The 14,200-nt window shown below is 40.8% G+C and overlaps 1 protein-coding gene across 1 annotated transcript in view; it reads left to right on the plus strand.

Annotated features, from left to right (window-relative positions):
- The window catches only part of rhoub (ras homolog family member Ub), a 6,546-nt gene extending 885 nt beyond the window's left edge, over positions 1–5,661 (plus strand). Inside the window, exons 2-3 of the mRNA XM_055027923.1 lie at positions 951–1,009; positions 3,824–5,661. Coding sequence (XP_054883898.1) covers positions 951–1,009; positions 3,824–4,279 — 515 coding nt within the window. The 3' untranslated portion in view covers positions 4,280–5,661. The remainder of the gene's footprint in view (positions 1–950; positions 1,010–3,823) is intronic.
- Positions 5,662–14,200: the final 8,539 nt, after the last annotated feature.

Genomic DNA, 14,200 nt, shown 5'->3' on the forward strand with positions numbered 1-14,200 from the left:
ACACACACACACACATACACACACACACAGAGGTCGCCTTGGAAAACTGACTTTCTGAGCAGTTACGCAACGTTGCAGGTGGGACGTTGCTGGAGTTTTTTTTTTTTCTTCTTCTTTTTTCTCCAGAAAATCAAGAGTATCATATGTTGGATATTAGGAAATAATTACCCAGTGGGACTCCCGCCCTCGTTTTCCCTCTTTCATGTCCGCCAACTGTTTTCTCTTGACTTCTGTGAAAGCTGCGATAGCTGCCCCCGTGCATTAAATGTTTCAGTAAAACGTTTTTTTGAGCAAGTGGCATGACCGACCACACATACTGCAGGCGTGCTGGAAACGTTTCCATGTGCCTGCTGCTTTGCTTTGTGTTCAGTCGGCTGAAAAGAACAAAAAGATCCTGTAATGAAACTGGCTGTGAGGTGACTCATCCACTTCTTTCTTCTTTTTTTTTTTTTTCCAAATCTGAAAATTAGGCCTATTTAAAGAGAGAGTTACTAGATAAGCAAAACCTGCTTTGTTGTTTTTTGTATGCATTCTGAGTTAGTGTACAGTTGAGGCTACTGCAAAGAACAATCACTGGGATTGTTCGCTCTGCTGTGCAAATCATTTTCCCTACTTTTGGCTTTCATTGGAGTATCCCTATTTGAAAATATGATCAAGTGCATGTGTTGTACTGTTAAGGAGTACAGTTCTGCTTCCCAAGTCCACTGAAGTGGACTATAGTCAGGTGTATGTTTGCATTAATGGTACGGGTCACCAGACATATTGCCAAAAAGACTGATCACATTTTACATCCATCCATCTCCCAATAAGTATCACCAGATATTGTCAAGAAATTTGAACTCTATATTATTGACCCCAGAACAAACTCTTACTGCATTTAATGTTGTAATTCTATATGCATTGTGCGTCTTTTGCTTTGCCTTTTGACATCTGTGTCTTTCCGTCTACAGCTGTGGTTCAGGTGGACGGGAGCCCAGTGAGACTACAGCTGTGTGACACTGCAGGACAGGTGAGAACTGTTCACCCACAGACGCCTATGACACCATCTCTAATGAGGTATAAGCCCACAAGCGTTTAAGTGCTACAAATAAATGGCATATTTTATTAATATTAGTTAGCTGTTTGTCCATTTGATGTATCTTTGTCTCCCTTGATTGAAACAAATGAACGTTATGTAATCTAAAAGACAACGGTTTGTCTTGCAAATCATCGCCTAGTTGCACCAACCACTTAAGCTGTTATTATTAACTTTAGATGTGGCATTTGACACCATTTAGCGAAGTAAGCTGCTCTTATTTTGAAGTATGAAAGGAAGCATTTCTTGTTTGAGTTGTGCATAGTGTATGTAGGGGGGCGTGGCCTTGCTATCAATGCAATAAGCAGTTCACAGTTTGCATGTGACTGGGCATTAGCATAGGCATACTGAGCAGTGCTTCAAATACGGCTGCTTAAGTCAAGATTACCCTAAACTATGTTTTCCCCAACTATATCTGAAATTTCTGTTGCGGAACAATGTTGACATATTTAATCCCTCTCTCCCATTAGTTAGCTGCAAATTTTATAATTTTTTTAAAAATAAGTTTCCCAGATTTCTGAGCCTTAGTCAAACATGGATTTTAGAGATTCTTTAATGTCTGAAACCTACACTGAACCACAAATGGAGAATTTTAGCCTCCAAAAAGAGAACTGTGAAATTTTTTTAATCTCCAAATTTCAAAGTTTCACCTCAAATCTTTGTGATGTTTTGACTCTACATACAAGTGGTCTGAAACTGATCAAACGGGTTGGCATGCAACCCATTTGATCAGTTTCAGTGTTTGGCATACAAACACAGCATCTGGTCTGATAGTGTACGCTGCATTTGGTCTTAATGGATTAAGCTCAATCTAAGAGAAAAGGTTTTTGCCTTTTTCTGCTTTCACGTTTCAGGATTTGCTGTTTTAAATCGGACATATTCACGTGAGGACAAAGATGTCATCTTTGTGGATTTCCAGTACCACTCAGATTTAACTTTCGCTATTTTCTGTCAACAAGAGCAGCGTTTGTCATATATTTATTGCAGTTGTCCAATTCTCTGATGGACACGATGGGGAAACAATTTGCCCAAGTAAATGTATTTATTATTTCTGTATTAATCCAGTATTATTCCCAAATAATGCTAGGGGGTTACTTTATAATCCGGCTCACTGTGAAAGCAGCATGTTTGACATTCAAAAAAAGCAACAAAGGCGCACCCGGTTCTGTCCCGCATCATAAAGGGTTTTAACTTTTGGAACAGCACCTTTAACCCTAAATATGTGTAAAACCTCACGGCTCGCTGCAAGCTGTACTTCGTGTTACCACTTCACACCCATACGAACAAGCTTGGGCAAACAGCTAGATAAAAATCGTCTCTACAGTTGCTGAACTGACGCAATAGGGGAGAATGTGCCAGAAAGAACAGAGATGAAAGGGGGAGCCAGGGTGATGATCATAGCTGCTCCATAGCTATGTTTGACCATATCTTCACTACCTCTCGCTTGATTGCTGCTTCACTCTGTTCAGCTTTGAAGAGTTGAGATTTTTAGATCAGAGAGCGTGTATTTTAGACCTTAGAGGTCCAAGAGTTAGTCCAGGGAAGGCGGGAGTTAAACCCCCGAAGAAGGAAACGGTTTGGCTTCAGGTCTCTGCCAACTTTAATCATGGTTGTGGGAGGGCCGTGTCTGTCAAAGCGCCATAGCTCCGGTGTGTTAATGTAAGAGATTTACTGCAGATGAGTTAAATGAATAGGTACAACTAGTCTATACTGTAAATTACCACATTCTAAACACTGTTCAGACAGTCTGCTTTAGCACAACCATTGGCACAATTCCTTTCTCTCTGTACTGTGTTTTAATCACAGCTGTGTGATCAGAATAGGGGAGACAAAAAAAAAAAAAAATCAGTCACAGGTATTTTAATTTTCCCTGTAAAACTTTTATCTAACCCTTTAAAATTTTATATAAAATCTTTCAAGAAAATCGGTACTTATTGTAACAAAAAAAGTGAAAGTGAGAGGGTTTGATGTAGTGTCACTGTGGAATTAGCTACATGCTAACCAAAGCTTATGCAGTACAAGCGCGTCTAAAAACAGAAATAGACCTTTAGTCTGACCACAATTGGAAGCTGCAAAGCTAATGCTAGCTTTACACCCGATAGCGGTTAGCCTGTGGTGACCGCTCTATGACACCGTTTGCAAATGCTTCGTCCCTTTTCCCCCCACTTTGTCACAGCGAGAACCCATAATGCTGTCGGACAAATGATATAAAAGTGGTGAATCTTTTTAGTTTCGCTCCAAATGAAGGCGTTATAAATATGTCATCGTTTTAGTCAGACTATATCTGACTGCCATGTAAATTACACTACTGAAGAAGTCGACGTAAAACTTTTTTTTTCTAAGTTTTCTTTCTTTTTGTTAAAAAAGCCCAGTTTTCTCAATCATTTGTACAAGTGGAGTGAATGTTTAATTACTTTCTGTTTTTAATAAATCCAAAACAGTGCATATTTAAAAAAACAAACAAAAAAAGATGAAAGCAAATGCTAACATTAGCTTCATTAGCGGTTCACGATTGGCTAGTTACGCTAGCAAGAACTTCTTCCTTTCTTTCTTAAAATAAGAGCAAATAAAAGTGTGTGATACTAGTGTAGCTTAGATTCATTTCGCCATGAATCTTCTAAGTTGCATGTTTATAGCACATGTGAACTCTTGCTCTGACAAGAAATATTTTTATTTCACGTTGAGCTCTCGTCATCATTAGCATTAGCATCATTGACATCATTTCCTCTTTCTCTCTCTGTCCAACAGGATGAGTTTGACAAACTCCGCCACTTCTGCTACAGTCGCACCGACGCCCTGCTGCTCTGCTTCAGCGTGGTCAGCCCCGCTTCCTTCCAGAACGTGTGGGAGAAGTGGGTCCCCGAAATCCGCCGCCGTTGCCCCCTGACCCCGATCCTCCTCGTGGGCACGCAGTGCGACCTGCGGCAGGACGTCAAGGTGCTGATCGAGCTGGCGCGGCGGAGGGAGAGGCCCGTGGCAGAGGAGGACGCCAGAGCGCTCGCGGAGAAAATGGGCGCCGTCACGTACGTGGAGTGCTCGGCGCTGACCCAGAAGAACCTGAAGGAGGTGTTCGACGCAGCGATCTCTGTGGGGCTGCGGCACTCCGACAGGAGGGCACGCCGGGAGAGGAAGGTCCGCAGCACCGCCGATAAGATGAAGATGCTGTCCAAGTCGTGGTGGAAGAAGTACGTGTGCGTCCAGTAGGAAGGGCGAGTGATGGAGTTAAAAAAAAAAAAAGTTGTTCTTTTTGGGAACTGACACGAAACTGGATCTGCCGTGGTTTCCAGAGAGAGACTGTTGAATGTAAGGACATGGACGAACTGGTCCGACGGACAGGAGGGTTCTGATGGTGGGAAAGAAAACTAACTAAAAACAACCAGCAGTCAACCAAAAGTAACATGGAGTTTGTATACTGGACTCATTCAAAGAAATGTGACTTGAAGGGAAGCTAATGATAAGGTGGCGATGATAATTGTTCTCCTCATTTTCTTCTTTTTCTTTAATTTAGTTCCTTTTTTTGTGAGATCATTCGTGTTATGTGTTTTAGACACCGTGGCTTTTTATGGGATGATTTCCAAATGACCATAAAACAGTAAGTTAAATGGGTCAATGTGAGCCATTCAGATAGTGGAACCAAGTTTAAAATGCAATTATTTAGTCTGGTAAATTACAAACAAGTCAGTTTGTTGTTTTCCTTCAAATTTCCAGATAGTGCATGTGTATCAGATTACAATCAAACTTACTATTAGTCTACATTTTATAAAAACTGACAGATTTGTTAAAAATTCATTTTCTACTATACATTTAACATAGACAGTTATAATTTAAGTTGTTGATGCAGACATCAAGACTTTTTTTTTACGAGATCTGTAGCGTAAACATTGTACATTAATGCCTCAAGAACTCAGAATTACACATTTATTTGAAATCTAACCAATGACGGTTATCCAGGCAACGTGCAACAGATGAGACTCATTTTAGATTTTTGAAAGCTTCACTTCTGCAATATGACTGAAAAAGTTTGAGATTTTTTATTTTTTTTCATGCATTTCGTTCCTGTTACACAACCGCAGAAATTTCTAGGCGATTTTTGCACTTGTATGCAATTCACAAAGATGACGGGATATCTGGCCATCTTTGGACACCAGTCGTTGGATGCAGTTTCAAGAACGGAGTCGTGTTCGCTGCAAAGCAAGTCTGATTTACAAGATCACTGCGCGTTTTCATTGTAAGCCAAGTCTCAGACAGATCAGTGTGAAGCTGTTTCCTCTTTTGAAACCGAATAAATGAGGTAAAATGACCAAAGAGACTGATTCTTGGTTCGCTTCTTATTTTTCAGAAGCCCATCCGATCTGTTGTGTCTATTTATCTGCTCCCTCCAGGCCAGCAACAACTGAACAACCTCGACACACGAAAAAAAGACTGACGTGTTGCGTGGACAATATTTTCCATGTGTGTAATGCCATCATGATAACTGTGGATGTAGACAGTAAGTGACTGATTCACAGGCTGTGCTGTATGAGATCCTGTCTGGTACTAGAGAGGTTAAAGCTGAATGAGTGGAACTAAATAAAATGTGAACTATATCACTTTGTTGTTTTGGGTTTTTTCCCCCCCCTTTTTGCTTCCTTATTGGAAGCGTCTGCAGGAGTTGATGGGTGGGCGTATGCTCACTGCTAAAGTAAATGTTTGTAGAAGGTTAAATGAATAGATGTTTATGCCGATGTTTTAAGGTCGCCGTGACAACTTGCAGTGCAGAACCTGCTCAAGGTCACGTCATGTTTGAAACGTGTGTGTGTGTGTGTGTGTGTGTGTGTGTGTGTGTGTGTGTGTGTGTGGGTGAAGGTAAACTGATAAGTTACTTCAAATGAGACTAGAAACCTCGGTGGGTAAGTTCTGACATCTTGTCTCTGACAAACGTGAGTAAGATGAACTGCGTGTGCTAACCAGAAAAACGCCAGTGCGTGTTCTTTTGTGGGGAAAGGTGACCGGATACACACTTTATCTTATTTTTGCATAGATTGTCGATGATTCTTCAGATACCACCAGCATACACCTGAAACGTTAACGCTCTGCTGTAATCCCAAAAGAGGAAGACGTCCTCCATTGTTCACTGGATAGAGTATGAGATTGAATGTTTTGCCAGAAGAAATTCTTCATCTCAATGGTGACTTCCTGGTTAAATAAAATAAAAAGAAAATGACATGAGGTGTAAGAGCCTTTCTTTTCATTAAGCTGGGGAATTTGTGCTGCTTTTACATTGTGTTCCTTGCTTTTTCCTGGATTACAGTCCCCCCTTGGACAACAAACAAAAAAAACCTTTAAATCCAGCCAGTGCAAACGCTGACCCATTTCAATAAACAGCCTCACAGGCTTCAACTTTAACTTTTGAAGCCTCCCTGCATTCCTGCCTGACCTGGATTTAATGTGTTTGTAAAGCCATGCAGCACAAAGACATCTGGATTATTTTGGTTTTGTCGATTTACATCCATGCTGAAAGTGTGGCTTATTTAAATGTAGCAACCCGATAACTTGAAGTGACAGGCAGGAACACATCAAAAACAAGGAAGTTGTTATCTGCACTAACTTATGACAAGCCTATTTAGCATACAGTACATCTTTATTACACAAGAGAAAAACAATGAGCTTCGAAAACACAACCATTAAAATGGGCAACACAACTCAAAGCAGCATTCATCCTCAACTCCCTCACAACGATGTCAAATAGTAACAGCCATGTGTTCTTTCTATGTTCGGGAATAGCTTTGGGTCAGAGGTCAATGTACAATCTGAAAGTGCAAGTTTGCAGCGTTTTCCTGGACGTCAGCTCCTGGTCGGGGCGGAGTCTGCCAGGAATGTGGGAGCTGTGGCGGCGGCAGGTCCTGACGTTGTCCTCTGGTGGCTGTCATGACAGCTCCTGTGGTCAATGATTGTCTCTGCTGTGTTTTCAATGTTTGATGAACGACCGAGTCCCATTTGTCTTTAACCGATGGATCAGACCTGGAGTGGGGCTCATTTTCAGGAAACAAGAGTTTCGATTAAATTTAGATACCGGCCTATTATCATTAAGTTATGCAATTATAATCTTACATGTTGAGTCTAAAGTAACTCACTATCTGTAAAGCCTTTTTAATTCACTGTATTTTCTGAAATATCTCTGTGTCAGAGCAGGTGAAGGCTGCTTCACAGTGTTGATTTAGTTCATGATGAGAGCACATCTATAACAATAATCTCTAAAACTCAACCTATTAAGCAATACCAGGATATATGTTTTATTCAATTAAGTGTTCAGGGAGATCCAGACCTTGCAAATAAAGTAAAAAAAGTAATTAGATATTAAATAAATGACAAATAAATTAAAAATGTTGCATAATCTCCTTTGCCTCTCCAAGGAAACGGTTCCAACACACAATATGAGAGGACGAGTCAAAGGGCAAATATCCAAATCTTCTGTGCAGCATCAACATTTTAGACACCATGAATGCAATCAGCCAAAATAAAGCCTCAAAACAGTAGACCAATCTCTCAAAGTAACAAAAGTTTCTGGTCATTGAGGAGAACGGAGGGATATGTCAGAAAACACCGTTTCAGATTTGTTTGATTTAGTTTGGCGTCATTTAGATATTTTTTTTTTTGCATCGTTTGATTTTGTTAGGGGCGTAGCATGAGCTCCGCTTGCTTTGATAGTGTTTGAGCAAAGCTTATTTCCAAATTCACCTTTTCTTCTAAGGTTAGTGTTGAGAACAGGTTTGTGACTCATTCCCGATAAGCCTTCGGCAATTTGGTCAAGACTACACATTTTAACAAAGGCTTTAAAAAGCTGTAAAAGTGGACATATTCATAATTCACAATCACTGGTCAATGAAATGATCTGAGGCACAAAAAGAACAATGCTGTTCACTGTTGCTGCTGAATAGTGTAGGGTGCAAGTGAAATGTTTTCAGAGATATATGCATTTGCATTCGATCAAACTTATCTGACTTCAAAGATTTCGCCTCAAGTATTTCGGTGGTATCAAGACCTCTAACTATGCCGATTCAGATGATTATAACTCCCTAAAATAGGCCTTTTCTTCTTTTCATAGCTGTGTGTCTCCACCACAATATACAACAATTTTCAGGGAATGACAGTCGGCTCTCGCTCCTGTTTGTAAGTCCAAATAATAGGTTAGACAACCAAAAGAGAGCTTTTGTCTGGCGGGCTGCAGATGAGTACTTTGTCCAGCTTCAAAGTGGATAAAACTAAGGTGGGAGTATCACTTTAATTATTACAGTCTGGATGGCTCCACTTTCCAGCAATATTTGAGCAAGAAGCCCCCATTGTAGCGTCTTGACAAAGCTGCCATCTGTGAAGCATCCTGCGGTTTAGCATTACGGCTTCTGCGATCCACTGCAATTCCTGTCTGTCTGCTGGAAGGTTGCTTGTTAAAACTGTCTCTGTCAGTCAGCCATGGAGGCACCTAACAGAAACATGAAGAAAATGTTTCAGAGTGTTTATCTGACTTGTCTCTGTTTCTAGGTTCTGTCTGAACACCTACACTTATTCCTGAGAAATAAAAGTTTCTCTTTTTGTGTTTTGTTTTTCTTTTAAAGGACAAATTAGAGACCAAGAAATCTTAATCATTTTTGGTTAAATCAGTAAGATTTGCAACACACGGTTAAAAGGGGCACTGATATTATTTTGCCTGTTTGGACAGAAACCAATTTCCCCATTTGGCCATGGAGTTGATTCAAATGCAGGCAAATCACCGTTTGTAAGATTTGTAACTTCCTTCAGTAAGTAGCAAACATTAAAAATAGCTCAAGGTAAAAAAAAAAAAAGGCTTAACAGACGTTCAATTACACTCAAAATAATGAGCAGAAAGAGCTATCGCAGAACGTTGCTCCGTCTTTGCCACCGAGTCGGGTGGAGCCTTCGTCAGCTGCAGAATCTCAAGCAGTCGTTGAATCTTTCAGGCCTACAAACGCTCGGTTGCGTAACTTCTGGGAAACATTTAGGTAACAAGTGAACTTTGACTCCACATGAAAGAGCCCTGCTGCAGTCAGTTTTGATGTCTCGAAGCTGATGACGGATCTTTCTGGTGCACCTTGGGTAATTACCATAGCAATGACTTGAGCTCAGCCCTGGGGCCAGGATTACAGATTAACATTAAACATATTAAGCAGGCCTGCGGGTCGGGAAGGGATCCAACCAGTGGACCGTGGTCCACTTCGTACATTGTCTCGCGGATTAAATGTTGCCCAAGCTCTTGTAATGTGATGCAACACGTCTGAGGCCCTGATTAAAATACATCCACACAGATTGAGCAGAATTCATTATTCTTGACTCAAATCTGCTTGCAGATTTATGTGTAAGATGTCAGTTTCTCTTTTATAACCCTGTGGCGGCGAGTTACGTCACCGACTCGCTCCGACGTGTTGAAGCGGACAAAAGGTCATAAAGGCCGAGTTTCTGTGCGGTTATCAAACAGCTGCATGAGAAATAGGAGACGGGAGTTTGCAAATCTTATGAACGGTCTGGAAGGAGACTGTGTGATGTAATGTGAAATTAAATTCCAGTAACACAGCGTCACGTCAAGGCCAGCTAAACAAGTGTAATCTATTAGAGGACGAAGTCTTACACTTAATTCAGGCTTAAATTTAAACTTGCCTTTTTGTAAAGTGAGTTCTGGATCTTCAACACAAGCATTAGACTCAAATAATGTTTTTAGTTGTATAATACCAAGATAAAAACGTTTTGTCAGTGCCTGTGTGGATTCAATACGGTTTCCTCCCTCTGTCAGCAAAATTAAAATGTGTTCTATATTAATTGGACTTCAACTCTCATCCTATGACTGCTGAAGACGAGCGCTTGCCACTCCTTTACCTAGAAGACGGATGGACGACATATATTTTAAAACACATTTTCCTGATGCCCGTAAGTCAATGACTATGAGTACGTCTTGGTTATGACGTTGACACAGATGCCAGGACAAACGGGAATGCTGAGAGCTACACATCAGAGATAAAAAAGCTGGTCAAGATCGAACTAGAAGGTCGAAGTCAGCCGAACAGGAAGAGTTGTAAAAATGATGATAAACGCCCTTTAGCTGACTGCTATCGAATGCAGCCGCAGCGTTAGCGGTTAATTGTTTTCGCATGTCACTGAACTTTGGAAGTGATTTCTTCCTCCCTGTAGATCAGATTTCATTGCAGTTTTCTAAAGAGTCAAAGATCATGGCTTTTCCTTTGTAGAGTTTATTCCTGTCACTTGTAAGGATTCGGAGCACTTTTCAAAATATGTAAAGTCCTAAAATCGGGTGCATTCTTTTCTATTAAAATCAAATAAATAGAGTTTGTTACACTTGTTTTTCATCTGTCACATCCTTTTTGAAATGATTCATAGCCATACAAATTCAACTAAACATGTACAGCAAGTACGGTCAAGGAAAGAAATAATGAGGATAAACAAACTATGCATACCTACACAAAGTAAATGTAAATTCTAAAAATAATTTAGACTGAGTTTGTTCCCACAAGCTTCCAGAGCTGGATAAAATTTCAGCTTATGTATTTATTTTAAAAAAAGGGAAAAAAAGTCTTTCCATGGACCAAAGCCATCAACCTGCTGTTAGCTAGCACTGAGGTTGCGGGGGTCGCCTGTCTGGCATGTTACAGTATGGCAGTGCAAGCGGGATTATGTTTTAATAAGCTTATGCAAACACCCCCCACTGTGCGGTCTCATTATGGGAAGCTAATTGAGTCTCTGTGTCCTGTGGTCATCGGGGCCTCTTTGAACCACTCTGCTATACTTTGTATTAAGGGGCCCCGTCTTTGCCCCTCAAACATCTGTCCTGTGCTCTAAAAGAACATGTGTCTTTCTGCGTGAATCAAACCTGTTTTCTGTCATCCCTAAAAAAAAAAAAAAAAAAATCAACATTGCTCTTGCTGCTGTTGATATAAAAGTACATGTTTGTATTATCTAAAAGAGATGGTAGGAGTTTCATTATCTTGATTTGCAGAGGGGAGACATTTGCTCTCTGAAGAAAATCAGGTGCCTTCATGTATTACTGTCTGTGTTCAGGTGATTTGGTATAAACTGAACACCTAATTCCCAGTAAAGAAAAGCTTATTAACATGAAATATGCCAGTAGCATCTCGCTGTAGGGCACAAGTGTCAACCTTCAGTCCTCCAGGGCTGATGTCCTGCAACCTTTGGAAGTAGAAGTTGCAGGACACTGGATCGGTGAGGTGACCAGAAACGGGCTGAACAAGACATTTTTCAAACATCTCACAGCAAAAATTGAGATGTGGGGCAAAATTTCCTGAGATTGATGTCAGAGAACAATAAAGGCGGCTGTGGCTCCTGGCGTAGGGCTTCATCCTGTAACTGGTGGGTTACAGGAGTTTGAAGACCCTTCTTTGTCCTCGAGCGAGACACTTCACTTCACTTGCCTTTGCCTGCTGGTGGAGGTCAGAGAGCCTGCTGGTTCACCACTAACAGTGTGTGAAAGTGTGCATGAATGGGTCAACGACTGAATGTAGTAGAAAATGTCTGAATTTTACGATGCAGGACATTCATCGTTAGGTGCTACAAGAAGCATTTCACCAGCGTCTTTTTATTTGGTCCAAATTCATTGACACAACGACGCCTTCAATTAGAAAGTATGATTGAGATGTTTTTATGTTTTGTGTTTTCAACCACAAAAACGGGGTACAATTTGGTCTTTGTTAAAACTCCTGTGGTTTCAACAAAATAATGTGACCCACCTCTGATGATCCTTGAGTAACTTGAGTTGGCTGATTGAATGGATTCTTGAAGACGTCATGTCACCGTATCAAACCAAACACATTGAGGCCTAATTTCGCTACGCCACAAAAAAATCTTTCCCATTAAAATCTGCAGTTAATAACCAACTTCAGTTATGTCGGATCGTCGGCCGATGCTGCAGTCTTTGGGGTTCAGACGCGCACATTGCAGATTTACGCTCTTTGTGGTTCAGACATCAGCCAGATGCTGCATGCCTCTTGATAAGGACAACATCTGCTGTTGCCCCAGCGTCTCAAGTTGCCTGCAGTGCACTTACGTTCTCTGCTTGATGCCAAATTGTATCTGGGGCAGACAAGTTCCCCTACGAGCAGCAAGCGATACCGCAGTCCAAACTGGAACGCAGACTTAAGAGTCTGATTCGATAAGGTTTTGATCTCCAAGAGAAACGGCTTTTGTCGAGGGGATTTTTTTTTTTTTTTTTCTCGGTTGATCAAATTCCCTGTTTGGATCCGACTGAGCCACTGATGTCAGTGATGGTGGTTGTGATTGGCTTGCAGCCGCGGCCCACTCAGTTGATGTTATCTGATTGGCCTCCAGATGCACACATTGTTCTCTGAGCAGAAGCGGCTCACTGGTGTTGGGATCTCATTTCGTCGGGGACGTGGGTGAATATGTTTTTTCCCCTGGTTCTTCTTTCCCCCGGCACCACGCTTCTGTTCGTGTCATCCCTTATCAGTTCATTTTGCTGCCATGTCTTCTCTGGGGTTTTGATCCCTCCCGTGGGACCCATAAGTGTGCAGAACGTGTGTGCATGAACTGAAAGCTTATATATGACTTTGTGGCGTTTTAGTACGGTTTACTTCAATACCCTTTGCACGGCCTTCATTTTTACTGATTTGTAAAGATTTGTGAAACCTTTGATAACTCAAAAATTATTCCTATTCACAATGAGCATTTCAAATTGTTCAAGTAGACCTGATTTGATTAAAAAAATAACTAAAAAAAGGTGCAAATTGATCGGTAAAAGGGACAAATTGCAACAAACCTATCCGCAGGCTTGGTAGTCATTGATTATTTCAAAGTTGGAAGCTGATTATTTACCTTCCTTTGCGACTCATTAGTAGCTTAACCAGCTCAACAAAACCTTTTAACCAAAGTGTTTCTTGTTTCCAAGTAAACATAGATAATGTGGGTCTACACATGGAGGCCAGAATGAGCTTTGTGGTCATAAATTTTAAAGAGCGGCAGTAAAAGTTCCCCTTGAAGGAAAACGGAGCAGATCAGTGAAGATTTTCGAGCAACAAAAGACCTCAAGCTGTGATTTGGGAACGACATGTGGAGAGCCGATAGCCGATAGTTGGAAAAGTAATTATTTAAGCTGTATGTATTAATGAAATGCACCTTTTTGCTTGATTGAGTTGCTGAGGTATTAACACCACTTGAAGTTTCTTTGCACTTTATTACATAAAAACCACAAGGTGAGGACAAAGTGGCGTCTAATTGTGAAGTGTATGAAGATGACGCACTGTCTTTTACGTTCTTCCAAATGGAAGTTAGAAAAGTGGCACGTTTCCCTGCAATTAAAGCCTCCAGGTTTTTGTTTGCAGATTTGTAGAGAAAACCTTTTCACTGTTCTGTTTTTCGCAGCGACACGCTCCTTCAGACAGGAGAGGATGGAGACCGTCTGGAAACAACAGTTCTCAAGGCTGCCAAAAAGGACCCAGTGACACTTGAAAATCACACTTTTTAATGTTTGCTGCACGTTCAGTGTCGTTCAACTAGAAGGTGGACCTCTGTTCTGGGCTGCAGCGTTTAACAGTTTTCATCTGGGATGATTTCCGTATTCATCCCCAGCTATCTTCCCAGCAACTCTGACCAGATTTTATGTCACCCAGAGCAATTTGTTTAGGTCAAAAAGTTCATTTTTATTTTTGTCTAACCAGAGCAACTTCTTCTCCTTTCACTTTGCAGTTATGCTCTATCCTATGTTTTTAGGATTTCAATCAAATTTCTCTTAGCAAAAAAGGCAATTAATGCAAACCATAAATAGTCTCCAATAAAGTGTGTTTGTTTTTTCAAATTGTATGATCCAGGGTGTGGTGTTGAAAAGTTTTTTTTTTTTTTTTTTTTACATCCTATTAGTAAAAAAAAAAAAATAAAAAACCAGTGTGCATTTTGGGATCAATTTCCACACTCGTTTCTTCATCCTCCACTGTGTGACCACTGACACGCAGCATTTATCTCTTGCTGAAAGTTTGTCTTTCTGAGGCTGCAACCCATTACATTACAGCATCATTAGCGCTAAACTGTTTGCAGTGACTAAGTGGCCTATAAACGAGACTGTGATGTCTTTATTTTTGGCACCTGGTCAACACA

This window comes from Poeciliopsis prolifica, unplaced genomic scaffold (genome assembly GCF_027474105.1).
Source record: "Poeciliopsis prolifica strain line A6 unplaced genomic scaffold, Auburn_PproV2 SCAFFOLD004, whole genome shotgun sequence".
NCBI lineage: Eukaryota > Metazoa > Chordata > Actinopteri > Cyprinodontiformes > Poeciliidae > Poeciliopsis > Poeciliopsis prolifica.